This window comes from Engystomops pustulosus, chromosome 10 (assembly GCF_040894005.1).
Source record: "Engystomops pustulosus chromosome 10, aEngPut4.maternal, whole genome shotgun sequence".
In the NCBI taxonomy this organism is placed as follows: Eukaryota; Metazoa; Chordata; class Amphibia; order Anura; family Leptodactylidae; genus Engystomops; species Engystomops pustulosus.
This window is the reverse complement of record NC_092420.1, coordinates 38,062,149-38,076,961: the sequence shown is the minus strand read 5'-3', so window position 1 is coordinate 38,076,961 and position 14,813 is coordinate 38,062,149. Positions and strand designations below refer to the sequence as shown.

The window sequence follows — 14,813 nt, the reverse complement described above, 5'->3', positions numbered from 1 at the left end:
AAGTTTAGTAATCTATCATTGTATTCTAATCCCTCCATTCCCCTAATAATCTTGGTTGCTCTTCTCTGTACCTGTTGCAGTTCTACTCTGTCCTTTTTATACACTGGTGCCCAAAACTGTACACAATATTCCGATTATGTCCTCATCTTGAGAATCTATTCGTCTTTTAATACATCGCATAAATTTATTTGCTTAACCCCTTCCCACCGGGTCCCGGTGCATGGAGAGGGCTCACGGGCCGAGTCCTCTCCATAGCCGGTAAGTCTTTGCTGCAAATCTAGGGTTAAAGGACACCAGGGAGTCTGAAAAGTAGTAAAAGTAAAAATAAAAAAAAGTTTAAAAAAAATTATAATAAAAAAACCTAAAAATTCAAATCACCACCTTTCCCTAGAACTGATATGAATATTAATAAACAGTAAAAATCATAAACACATTAGATATCGCCGAGTCCGAAAATGCTAGATCTATCAAAATATAAAAACGGTTTTTCACTGCGTTTAACCCCGTAACGGAAAATAGCGTCCAAAGTCGAAAATGGCAATTTTTTGCCATTTTGAAAAATATAAAAAAAATTTATGAAAAGTGATCAAAAGGTTGCACAGTCATAAAAATTATAGCACGGAAAACACCATCAAAAGTCGCAAAAAATTACCCCCCCCCCACAGCTCCATACACTAAAGTATGAAAAGTTATTGGCGGCAGAAGATGGCAAAATCCCCCCAAAAAATTTTTGTACAGGAGGTTTTAACTTTTTTAAATGTATGAAACCATTATAAAACCTATATAAATTTGGTATCCACGTAATCGTATCGACCCAAAGAATAAAGTAGACACGTAATTTGGTGCGCACAGTGAAAGCTGTAAAAACCAAGCCCACAAGAAAACGTCGCAAATGTGTTTTTTCACCATTTTCACTGCATTGGAATTTTCTTTCCCGCTTCCCAGTACACAGCAGGGAATATTCAATGCTGTCACTACAAAGTGCAATTTTTTACGCAGAAAATAAGCCATTACACAGCTCGTTATGAGGAAAAATAAAAACGTTATAGATTTTTGAGTGGTGAGTGAAAAATGGAAGTGAAAAAACTAAAAAAGGCCAAGTCGTTAAGGGGTTAAGCAGCAGACACCTGACACTGATCACTAAAGTAAAATTTACTATCCACCAATACACCCAAGTCAGTTTTACCAAGAAATTTATTATTTAAGGCATAATTATAGTTTTCATTTCCTCGATCCAAGTGCATAACTGTACATTTATCTACATAAACCTCATCTGCCACTTGTCAGCCCAGCCTCCAGTTTCCATATCCCTCTGTAAGGTTATACTATGTTCTTCTATCTTAATTACTTTACAGAGCTTAGTATCAACTACACATATTGAAACTCTATATTGTAAACCCTATATCAGTGATGGCAAACGTTTTAGAGATTAAGTGCCCAAACTACAATCGAAAGCCACATATTTTTCACAAAGTGCCAAATGCCAATTTAAAGTAACTTATTGCTCCCTGCTGTGTCACAGATTCAAACATATTGGCGTCCTGAAGATACCAATACAGTAGAAAGATGGAGAAATTCGGATTATTATTGTAGTTTCCCTCTAAGGTCTCCTTAACAGGATGAATCGCAGGCCATTAGAAGGGGCTTCAATGATAATCAAGCTCTGCCCACTCCTCCTTGCTCCTCCCTTACTCTTCAAGTCACTTTAAAATTCTGGGATGCCTGTGACTGCAGGAGGAGGAGTCCTGAATGGTGACCTTTGTGCTGGGTGATGGCCTGGGTGCCCACAGAGAAGGCTCCGAGTGCCACCTCTGGCACCTGTGCCATAGGTTCGCCACCACTGCCCTATATGATCCCTGTGGCACCCCACTGGTAACTTTATCCCAATCTGAGAACGTGCTATTATGATGACCCTCTGTTTTCTATCAATAAGCCATTTTCTTACTCTGATTTTCCCCTAGTCTAGAACTTACCTCCTCATAGAAGCTGATCAGATTAGTCTGACAGGACCAGTCTCTCATGAACCCATGCTGATGCTGGGTTATAAGGTTATGTACAGTGAGATACTCCACAATAACATCTCTAATAAAACCCTCAAATATTTTCCCCACAACCGAGAGACTCATAGGGCTGTAGTTTCCAGGATTACTTTTTGACCCTTTTTTAAATATTGGCACCACATTTTCTATGCGCCAGTCCTGTGAAACAGAACTTGTCCTTAATGAATCTTCAAATATTAGAAATAATGGTCTGTTTACAACAGTACATAATTTATGCAGTACCTGGGGTGTATACCATCTGGATCAGTGGATTTGTCTATGTTAGTGGTGTTGCAGCGACGCCTTACCTCTTCCTGGGTTAAGCAGCTGACATTTAATGGTGGATTTTCATTATTCCTCATCATGTCATTTGCCATGGGACTTTCCAGGGTAAAGACAGTTGAGAAGGAGACATTCAATAGTTTGGCCCTTTCCTCATGCCCTTCCACCATGACCCCAAGTTATTCATCATAGGGTCCACACTCTCCCTTTTTAGTTTTTGACTTTTTATATATTTGTAAAAAAAATTTAAGTTTCTATTTTTGCTGCCTTTATCTGTTTTACAGAATTAATTTTTCTCTTTATAATTTTGTATTTTCTAATAAACTCTATGATGTATACCCTATTGCAGTGGTGGCGAACCTGTGGCACGGGTGCCAGAAGTGGCACTCAGAGCCCTTTCTGTGGGCACTCAGCCCTTCACCCTAGCACAGAATTTGCTAGATGTGACTAATGGTGGTCCAAGACAGCCATGGACATGCCATGCTAAAGCGACACCTCCTTGGCTGCCAGGACTACACAAGAAGCGCGACACAGATGGATTATCATTGGAGCTCTTTCTCTGGGTCCCCTAATTGTTTCTCTTCAGGGGAACCTGGAAGGAAGCTATAATTTCTCCATCTTCTTTCTGTTGCATTGGTGTCCTCAGGACGCCAATACGATTGAAACTTGTGATACAGCTGGGATCAATAGGTTACTGCTTCAATTGTCATGCTGGCACTTTGCGACATAAAAGTAGGTTTTGGTTGTAGGTTGGGTACTCTGTCTCTAAAAGGTTTGCCATCACTGCCCTATTGTGTGAGGCATTGAGGGTACAATAGGGTATACTTCATATCATGGGGTTTATTAGGACTCATCATCAAATAATATGATTTCCCTCTTGAGTATATCCATCTGTATACCCCGGTGTCTCTTGGTCTCTTTACTTGCCCCTTCTGGTTTGTCAGGCACCAGGGTAATGGATCCACTGAACCACTGCGGACAAAGATGTAAGCCTGGGACCGGGAGTCTAAGTGGTACCTGGTCTTCACCAGAGCCTGCCACAAAGCAGATTAGACTTGTTGCGGTGCCGGCCAAGGCAAGGTAAAGAGACAATGAGCAAAATAGTAGTAATCGCATGAGAGAAAACTTATGTTCTCTATATGTATATATCGGAACCAACTCGGCTGCGTGGGGCGTTAGAAAAAATTCCTCCGAACTGGGGAGGATGTAAAGCATGTGCGCCCAAATTTTGGGCACGCGCCCGAATTTAAGCTTCTGCATTTGTAATACCGCATTCCATGAACAGTGTCCAATATAATGACCACACAAGCAATTAAGCGAAAATAGATACTTTTACTTCAAAAATGTCAACGTATACACTCTTAATTCAAAGCGTTAGTCTGTCCCACAGTAGATGATACCATAGTGAATTAAACTTATCCAAGTTCAGCTTGTATAGATGGGATCCTAGGAGTCTATTAACGTTCTAATATATTATAAACCATTATTTCATCCTTCCGGATACATTCATTATGAAAGGTTTGAACTTAGACTCACATTTAGTTGGATCCCAGGGCAGAGACACTGACTCCTTAGACGCCGAGCAACGGTCTAGTGAGCGCCATGTTTGCTGTGACGTTTCGAGGGACACGCCCCCTTCCTCAGACATGACACGCTCTCCACCGTTCACGTAAGTTATAGTCACCGAAACCGGAACATCTTATGCATATACTTTAATATATATAAACAATTAAAAACATTACATATATAATATCTTATACACAGCTTAACTATCCTTCGATATCAACCTATAAGTGTTTCTCTTACAGAAAGATATTAAAGTTACAATCTTCGTTTAACCCTTTCGGGCTCTTTGTCTCCAATTTACAGATCCAATAAACCTCTCTTTGTAAAATTCTGCATTTGTAATATTCATTAGGCACACGCGCCTAGACTTAGAGATCCTTTCAGATGGTACTATATCTGCGCACGGACTTAGAGTACCTTCACATGTATTGTTATCCAGTCATTTATAACATGGTGACAGTAATATATATTGTTACAATTTTTTTTTTTTATATACATAAGTAAAACTGTCACCACGTTATAAATGACTGGATAACAATACACGTGAAGGTACTCTGAGTCCGTGCTCATGCGCAGATATAATACCATCTGAAAGGATTTCTAAGTCTGGGCGCGTGCGCCTAATGAATATTACAATATGCAGAACTTCAAGTTTGGGCGTGTGCACGAAAAATTTGGCGCACAGGCTTTATATTTCTCTCCCGTTCGGAGGAATTTTTTATTTTAACGCCCCACGCAGCCGCGTTGGTTCCCGATATACATATACATATAGAAGACATAAGTTTTCTCGCATGCGCATACTTACCTGATTGACCGGTACATCTACCAATGGATTATAGGTACGTAACTCTTTGCCAAACATTTTCAACGAACGTTGTAGTGACTTTCGAGAAGGATCTGACGTCAGTTATGACAGACCAAACGAAGGTTATATCTATCTTGCTCACACTTAGCCCCGGCACCCCTGAGGACGCTACTAAGGTGGTGAAACATGTCGGGGGGCTGTAGGGTTTTCTGTTTTATTTAGCAGTCAGAGACCCAAATGAATTGAATAAGAGTCAGATCAGAATGAGTGGCAGTAATACGTGAGAGTGTGTGTGTATGAGAGACTGGTATGTGCTTTTTCACATGAACAAATAATTGGAAGTGAGTGGTGTTCTGGTGTGATACAATACAGATATAAAATAAGTTTGTTAAGGACTCCTACTGGATGGACACATATACAGTATCATTTGACTAATAAATACGAGTGAAGAAGGTTACTCTGTATCAATTTTAAGAACTACAAATGATTACTCACTAGTGACACCTTGTGTCCAAACTATACAGTGCCCCCCATTCAGCTTACAGTGAACGAAGATACTGAATGAAAATAATAAACAAACACCACATCATTTCTTTACTAACAACACACAACACTCCAGCCACGATTATATAACTTTAAAAAGCAAATCTCACATTCTACTGACTGTAGATTTTTTAGAATTCTTGTGCAGTGTTGTCTTTAACAATTTCCCTTTTAAAATACATACATATATATTTGTTTTAACACCCATTTTCCTTTTGACCAATGGGTCTTAGTGAGGCCGTCTTTAGGCCTTTTTTGTGATAATTGCTGAATGAGGACCCAGTCAGACATTCATCCACAACTTTGTTCTGTATGGATGTAGCAGATCTGTGTGTATATTGTAAGAAGCATCCTATAATCCAAAAAATATGTATTTTATTAATTGAATATTGGTGTTTAGGGGACTTTCACTTTATTTAATTATTTCTTTTTATTAAAAAATGTTTTTATAAAGTGTTTTTAACTTTTTTATTACTTTTGCATGTTGGCTTGAACAAGTGATGCTCTGATCGCTTGTTCAAGCTCTTATTCCTATAACACAGAGTAATACAGATGTATCACACTGTGTTATGTAACACACTGCGCATGCTCAGTGGGGAACATTTGCTTACCCAGTCCCGGGAAGTTCACAAAAGTGAATTGTCTGACAATAATGCACTGTGGTGCGATTCACTAAGAGCGTGCGCCTTATATCCTGCATGTGTCGCTTCACCACTCAGGTCCGCAGGTGCATTAAGTGTGACCGTGGCGTGTAAGGGGTTAACGCCGGAGAAAACTCCGATCACGGTTGTTAGCGGTGGGTGTCGGCTATAATATACAGATGACACCCGCAGCTTCTGACACCAGCACTGTTCGGCAGCCAGTGCCAGAAGCTACATATGTGGATGTGACCTGCTGCCGGGGCACATGGCGGGGCGCGGAAGGGAAGGAGCGCCTTTGAGCTTTTGTAGAGAACAATAGTTTTCAGGTGCCGTGACATGTTTGTAAAGCCCCTGGGGCCATGTTCACACGTGGCATTTTGGTTGCGTTTTGAAACACAATCCAAAGGCTCCACCAGCCATTGCATGTTGAGGTAAGATTGCTTTTACTTTGTGTTTAGTTAATGTGTTGGAAACACAGTGTTACCAAAATATATTAACACAAGTGGAGCCTTTGGATTGCGTTTCAAAAATGTCACATGTGAATGTGGCCTCAGGTACCACAAACCTTTATCCCAGAGAATTTATTAACTTTTTATCATGTAGTATGGGGGGGGCATATTAACCCCCCATTTAAATTTTTACATGTACAGAGCTGTATGAGGGCTTATTTTCTCTGTAACAAATTGTACTTCCTAGTGACAGTATTTTATATTCCATCCCTTGTACTGGGAAGTGGAAATACAATTCAAAATGCAGTAAAATTGACAAGAAACCGCATTTGCGCCATTTTCTTGTGGGCTGTTTTTACGTCTTTCATAAATGTACTGTACATTCCAAATGGCATCTCTAATATATTCTTTGGTTTGGTGTGATCACAGAGATACCAAATTTATTTAGGTTTTATTAGGTGTTAATAGATTTTACCAAAAATTTAAAACTTATGTACCCCCCCAAAAATTATTACCTTTACCAAATTCTAACTCCAATAACTTTTACATACTTGGGAGTATGAATTTGATGTAATTTCTTGTGGGACGAGCTGACGTTTTCATTGCTACCATTTTGACTACTGTGCGATCTTTAGATCACTTTTTATTATGTATTTTATGTGTTGCGAAATGGCAAAAAAAAGGTTGATTCGGACATTTGAGCATATTTTGCAGTTTTGGAGTTCGCCGCCGGGAATAATCATTTTATATTGTTATAGATTGGAGATTTTGGCACGTGGTGATATCGAACATGTTGTGTTTTTTAACTTTTTATCCACTTTTTTAATTATTTGTTTATACATTTTTATTTTTATTATTTTTTTAACTTTTTTATTTTTAAATTACTATCATATAAACTAGTAATCATGTGATCACTAGTTCATTAGAAGTGTCAGCCTATATCAGTCCAGCTCCCTCCCTCTGAAGGTAAATTGATCCCGTGGACACAGCATTGACCGTGGGATTGAACAGGTTCCAACTTGGACTTTTAGGGCAGGGTCCCAGCTGTCATAAGACAAAGGGGCACTGCTCCTCCCTGCACTTGGGGGGGGGGGGGATTTAGGTTAAGCTAACTGAGAAACCCGTCAGCCTAGCCTAAGGCCCCTTAGTGACCACTGTAGAAGCCTGTATGGGTGGCCTCTAAGGGGTTAAGAGCTGTGTGTTGTGTATTTTTTTTGTGGTATGAGCTTTCCTATTTATTGATTTCCTCTTGGAACCTAAGCAACCTTTTGTTCACCATTATGTGAAATTTTTATGGGTGAAGAAATGGCACAAAAAATCTTGTGATTCCGGCATTGGGTTTTTAATTCCTTTGCCTTCATTCACTGCTTCATTGGATAATTATTTTTATAATCTCATAGAATTTTGTCCATTTGTCTATTTTTTTATATTTTTACTGTTCTTAGGCCCTTTTGGGTGTTTAAACCCTAGGGCAGTGATGGCGAACCTATGGCACGGGTGCCAAAGGCGGCACTCAGAGTTCTTTCTGTGGGCACCCGGCCATCACCCAGCACACCAGACAGGACTCTAAGAATCTTTCTGCAGTTCCAAGCAACTTAAAAGATGCAGCTTTAAGTCATATTTTGATGTTTACTTTGCTACCTGGGACTGTAGGAAGAGGGAGAATGAGTAGACAGGGACGAAGTATCTTTGGAGGACCTCCTGCTGGCCCCACGATTCTCTGTGTACAGAGGGACACTGGAAAGAAGCTAAAATTATGAAACTTTTCCATCTTTCTACTGTGTTGTTGTCCTCAGGAGGACTATATGATTGAAAGTTGTTGAACAGGGAGCAATAAGTTACTGCTTTCATTTTTGGTTGGCACCTCGCGATACATAAGGGGGGGGGTTTGGGTTGCAGTTTGGGCACTCGGCCGCTAAAAGGTTCGCCATCACTGCCCTAGGGGATCTGACTGCTCATGCAATATACTGTATACTATACAGCAGGGGTCAGGAACCTTTTTGGCTGAGAGAGCCAAAAAAAAAAAAAGCGCCACATATTTTTAAATATAATTCTGTGAGAGCGTACAATGGGGCATAATTACTAAGGGGTGCGGATCACACTTTCGTCAGATTCTTTGCAGTTTTCGGGATTTGCGCAGCTTTGACAGGTATTTAACAGGTGTCTGCGCTGGGATTGTATTGCATGTGATCGGCTTTTTGTGTTGTTGGACGATCCGACTGATTCAGACTGAGCACGGGATTTAAGATTCAAATTGTGTCGCAAGACAATGCACTTATATACGCCAGGAAGAAGAAAGCTCTGGCAGACCTGAGTTTGGAAGTGACATATGAAGGATATCAGGAGCACGATCTTAGTGAATCGTGGCAGAGTGCATTATCACCGGACAATGCACTTTTGGTGAACTCCGCGGACAGGTCAAGTAAATATATTTAAAGCTATTTAATTTATAGGAGTGTCCTATCTTTTGAAGGAACTCTTTTAGACTTCTATGGGTCCGCAGATTGTATCCACAGCAATATGAATAAATAATCTCAGCGGATTTGTCTGCATATTGTGGTGAAATCTGCGCAGAAAATTTTTTTGAAGCCAGCAGATTTTATCTGCCACTGATTTAGCAGTAGATAAATCTGCTGTATAGGGCGAACATAGCCCTATCGCTTTTTTCCGACAATAAGACCCTTCCAAACGGCCCCACCCAGGGCTCCCCCAGAATAAAGGCCTTACTTTTGGGGTAGGTCATAAATTATGTATTTTTTTCGGTGGTGTTTCAGGGGGCTTTTTTGGGGCGAAACACTGTGTAAATTATAATCTCCTGCAGAGGTGATTTCACAACTCTGTGTATAATGACACATCCTGAGTTGAATGGTGGGTCCAGGATTCATGCCTGCCATAATAATCACCTTTATATCAGCAGTTATGTGCTACTGCAGAGCAGCAGCCCAGCCAGGGGGTTCTGGAATGTCCTGCAGGCAGTTGGAAATGGAGCTTGTCGCAGCTAGACGCAGGTGCCGAGTCAGTGAAGCAGGCAGTAGGACTAAAGAGGGAGTGATGAGAAATGTATACTGAGCACCGTGCCACTCATCACTGCCGCCAATGGGGACCAGACCAGCCGAAAACTACCAATACCAACGTGCACTAATTTTGATGGTTCTCTATGATAGGGAATCTTAAATGACTATCCTCAAAGAGACTTTCAGCTGTCATGGCAACTAAATGGGGGGATGGAACCTATATGGCACATTTACTAAAAACAGTGCAAAGTGCACTATGTGTAGTTTGCCAGTGAAGTGTGCAGGGTGCACCATATTCATGAATTGTGGCGCCCAGTCTGCATGAATGTGGCTCTCCCTGCACTGCTCTGACAGAGAGCACCAAATTTTCTTTGGTGCACCTTTAACATGGGGCGTGCAACACTTTTCTGTTGAGACTCTGCATGATAAATGCGGCGCACACTCCAATTGTGCACTAGAAAGCCCCTTTATGTGCAGAAATTAGTGTCGCGTTAGGTATAGTACAGCCGTACACAAAAGAGTCACGTGCAACAAATATGTGGCGCTGAGACTTCCTGAATACATGTGCAAGCAGTTTGCGCATAAAAGAACGTGCAAAGTCTGACAAAAAACTGGCGCAAGGTCCTAAGGAAATGTTCCCCTATATGATGTCACCATTTAAATGCTAAAGGTTGTGACGAAGCACTTAAATTCTTATGTAAATTGTTAGCAGAAATCCTTGTTAATTCTTGACATTAGTGCAGCAACTGATTGCATATTGTAATGGAGGGTTTCTGCTGTCTCCGATCGCGTGCGCCAAAATCCCGGGGCAATACAGGGAAAATCGGCGCAAATCGGAAATATTCGGGTAACACGTCGGGAAAACGCGAATCGGGCCCTTAGTAAATGACCCCCAATGTGCCCAAACTACAACCAAAATCCACTTATTTACCGTAAAGTGCCAACATGGCAGTAACATATTGCTCCCTGTTCTTCCAAATCTTTCAATCGTATCGCCCCCCTGAGGCAACCAATACACTTCAAAGAAGGAGGGCAAATTCAGACATCATTGTAGCTTCTCTACAGGGTCTCTCAGTAGAGGAAGAATGTTGGGTCCAGCAGGATGACCTCCAAAGATATTGCAGTTCTGTCAGCACCTTCTCACCATTCCTGCAATTCCAAACGGCTAATGAAGTGTCGCTTTAAAATAGCGCTGAGAGCAGCATCTCTTAAGTTTCCTGGGACTGCAGGAAGTTTTGGTGGATCTGGTCCTATTTGGCTAACTCTGTCCTGGGGCGATGGTCTGAGTGCCCACAGAAATGGCTCCGAGTGCCACCTCTGGCACCCGTGCCATAGGTTCGCCACCACTGCTCTAGGTCCTGCACAAGGTATAATTCAATGAATCAGATGTGACTAGATTGCTCATTTAAAATCACCTGACTTAAAGACGACCCCTTTTACAGACAGACCTTTCTACCCACTGGTGAAAATCTCAGGATACTGGTGATTTGCTGAACTTCAGTCCAAGGCTGCAAAGACCAAGATAATTGTTATTAAAGGTGTCTTCAATGAAGCTTTATTGTTAATATTTTATCCAATGACAGCCCAAAATTTACTTTTGAAAATATACTGTATATACTGGAGTATATGCTGACCCAAATGTAAGCCGAGACCCCTAATTTTACCATAAAAAATGGAAAAACCTATTGACTCAATGGGTGAGAAATGCATTGGTCAAAGTCTCCAACCATTATATAGCCAGCCCCCTGTCCCCCAGTATAAAGCCAGGCCACTGCCCCCCACTATAAAGCCAGCCATCTCCCATTATATAGACAGCCCCCAGTATTTAGCTAGGCAGCCCCCACTTTATAGACAGACAGACCCCAGTATATAGACAACCAAACAGTCCCTTGTATATACCCAGAAAGTCCCCTGTTTATAGCCAGACAGTCCCCTGTATATAGCCAGCCTCTGTATATAGCTAGCCAGTCCCCTGTATATAGCCAGTCCCCTATATATAGCCAGCTAGTCCCCTTAATATAGCCAGCCAGCCCCCTGCCCAGCACATAAATGGTACTTGTAAAATACCATGGAAAATACAGTTACAAAATATTACATATACTGTGGAAACTTTACTCACAAGATATATAATTTCTGACCTATATACAAATTCAACTTAAAAGGGTTTTTTTTTCCCTCAAATTTCAATCCCCTAGTGATGTTTACAAAATAAAGATCATTTTTAACCCTCACTTTACAATTATATTCAGTTGTATTACTTGAAATCAGCTGAGGGCAATGAGACCACATCTTTGTTATAGGAGATTGAAAAAGGCTCACATAACAGAGTCGAAAAGTTGCTAAGCAATTTCTCTGAATATATTCATTATATATATACAGGCGGCCCCCTACTTAAAGACGCCCGACTTACAGATGACGCCTAGTTACTGAAGAACCCCTCTGCCCCCTGTGGCCTCTGGTAAAGCTCTCTGGATGCTGGAGCTACAATTATTAAATATACAATTCCAGCTTACATACAAATTCAACAAGTACAAACCCAAGGAGCCTAACTTGTATATAACTTGGGGACTGCACGTAAACGGTAAAACCCTGGTGAGACCACCTCTCTGAAAGGATCCCCTCCCTAAAATACAGTTTTTTCAATTCAATCACTGATTGCCAAAATATGGAAGCTTCCCCCCATCTGCAAAGAGGTTTCACTATATATACACTGTGCTGTGTGTAGGATGTGATAGCCATTCATTAGAATTGATGGAGAGTCTGAGCTCTGTCTTTATTTGTGCATGGATTTCACACATATACAACTCTGCTGAATTCAAACTTTCAAACACAACCAGCCCTGCTGCATACCATTCCTGGAGCAGTATGCAGAGACCTCCTCCTTGGATGACCTGAAGCAGGTGATAAGTCAGATTTTTTTTTCCTTGCTGTTGGCAACAGTCAGCACTGATATCCTCCTGCAACAAAATCCACCTTTCCTCAAATCATCTCTACTGTACAGAGATGGATTCCTGGATTCCCATGGCAACCAATCCAAACAAAGGCAAGGAGAGAAGCCAGGGGGGCAAGGTAAAACCCCTGCTAGCAGGCAAACAGCTGCAGATAGCTAATGAGTGTAACTTAGAGAACTGCTTATTTTAGCTTAGTGCAGAGTTAGGTAAAAGTGTTTATACTTTACAGTTTTACTTTCAGGGGTTAAACATGAGTGGTTAAACAGTCTTACTTTGAGGAGTTAAACATGACCATGGCATTTTTCTGTAGCATGATATCTTATCTCACAAAACTGTGGACCTATTTTTTAATTTGTATTCATTGAACATGCTATACGATCTCAGTTTTTACGCTACTGACACCGATTTACTCTTCATGGATAAACATAAAGAATGAATAATTATGAAGTAACAAATTATATGTTAATTAAAATGTCAGAATCCAGCATTGTTTCTGTTTTGTGTGGAATATATGCATCATCCAGCTTGCCAGATTTTATCCACAATTCAGCCTAGCAGGTTTCATGTAGCGTTGTGATATTAAATAATATTTTAGATGTAAGTACCAGGCTTTTAGTTTCTTACGTGGCATAGATGCTGAAAGGGATTAAAATAATTAGTTAATAAAAATAGATTGGTTAAATTACCAGCTTCTTTGGAAAACTGCTTACTAACAAAGCATGCTGCAATTTTTCTTGCTGTAAATATAGGAGAAAAAATACCATCTGTATTGGCTAAAAGCAATCAATAATTGCCATGGCGTGGATCTATAGATCTATTTAGTGACTGCATATCTTTGGCCTCATATATGTTTTGTGTTTTTAGACCCAAATTAATTGTGAACCAGATATTTTCTTGACAGCTCAGATAAAATTAAGGGACAATTTACACTTGCTTACCATTTAGAAAATAGAATTGCAAACATCAAGTCTTAAATATAATACAAAAACTTTACAGAGCAGCACCGTAAATAACTGCTAAAAGCTGTGACATATGGTACAGAATAGTGACGGAACTCCATGGACCCTCCCGTCCTTAATGTGACACTAGGTTTAGCTCCTGATAATATTATGAACCAGGTGCCCCATCATTTCTGGAAGATAATAAAGCAATTCTTACTCGGTTTTGCCCTTTAATAATGTCGCTTAACATTATTAAGGGCTAAAACTTCTGGGGATTATTTCAAAATGTTATTCAACTCAATACATCCATCACGGAATAACTATATATTAATATGTGTTTAGAAATTTAAACTGTAGATTTAAGACTGACAGTGGATTTTGTTTTGCCTCCTACGTTTTAGTGGGTGGTCCCAAACTCCGAAAGTACCAACTTACCTTTTCCAAGATTGGTGAGAAAAATCAAATATAGCTACCCATGGTGAGTATGTAAGTGTAAGATGCTGACATTTTACAAAACTTTAATGAGATGCTAAAGATGATCTCTCATCTCTACTAACATGCCTGTCTTGGAATATACTTGCATTGACCTTAAACTGGAGTACCTTGAGCTCACCAAAGAAAATAATTTTAGGGTCCACCCTTCATGTAACAAAAAAGAATACTAGACTAATCCTAATTCATAGTATCATAGTTTATATGGTTGAAAAAGACACATGTCAATTGAATTCAACCAAGGAAAGGATTACATGAGGAAGGGATTTAGGTGGAAAAAGGCACCTAAATCCTTCTTGAATCCTTCAGTGCCCCCTCGTATTCTGATTTAATTCAATCTGGAAAACTTTTCACCATATTTTTTGTATGGACCATTCGTATATTTATATAAATTAATCATGTCCCCTTTTAGTTGTCTCTTTTGGAGACTAATTAAATCTAGTTGTTTTAATCTTTCCTCATAACTGATACCCTCCATACCCCTTATCATTTTGTGGCTCTTCGTTGTACTCTTTCCAGTTCCAGGGAATCTTTTTTATGAACTGGTGCCCAGAACTAAAGTGCATATTCCAGGTGAGGTGTAACCAATGCCTTGTACAGTGATGATATTACATCCCTATCCCGAGTCCATACCACTATTGATACATGACAAGATCTTGCTGGATTTGACATTTCATCATGTTGTTTCATTTATGAGCTACTATTACACCAAAGTCCTTCTCAATGAGAGACTCTCCCAGAAGGACATATGTTGCATGTAGATTTTTAGCCCCCAGGTGCAGGACCTAACATTTATCCACATTGAACCTCATTAAATTGTTGCATCAAACAATAGGCAGTTTAGAGTAAGATGGCCAAACTTGTACTGCACCAGATATATTTCATTGTCTGATGCTGGCTGATAAGTCTTGTGTTGTGTATGTCTGTTTAGTATAACATTGCACCTCCAATTAGTTGGTTAAGTTTATGCCAGAAAATATGCCAGATTTTGAGGAAGCTTTTGTGGTACATCCCAAAGGTGCTTAAAAACTCTTTAACCAACAGATTTCTGTCATAAAAAGATTGATACATCTCTCCAATGCATTTTATT

The 14,813-nt window shown here is 40.1% G+C and overlaps 2 protein-coding genes across 4 annotated transcripts in view; one reads left to right on the top strand and one right to left on the bottom strand.

Annotated features, from left to right (window-relative positions):
* The window catches only part of GORAB (golgin, RAB6 interacting), a 209,491-nt gene that overhangs the window by 87,764 nt on the left and 106,914 nt on the right, over positions 1-14,813 (bottom strand). The window lies entirely within an intron of this gene.
* Positions 1-14,813, top strand: part of PRRX1 (paired related homeobox 1) — a 59,020-nt gene that overhangs the window by 27,765 nt on the left and 16,442 nt on the right. For 2 of the 3 annotated variants that reach the window (XM_072129198.1, XM_072129199.1), the window contains exon 4: positions 13,633-13,709. The exons of the other annotated variant lie outside the window; for it this stretch is intronic. In XM_072129198.1, coding sequence (XP_071985299.1) covers positions 13,633-13,684 — 52 coding nt within the window. In that variant the 3' untranslated portion in view covers positions 13,685-13,709. The remainder of the gene's footprint in view (positions 1-13,632; positions 13,710-14,813) is intronic. 3 annotated transcript variants of the gene reach the window in all.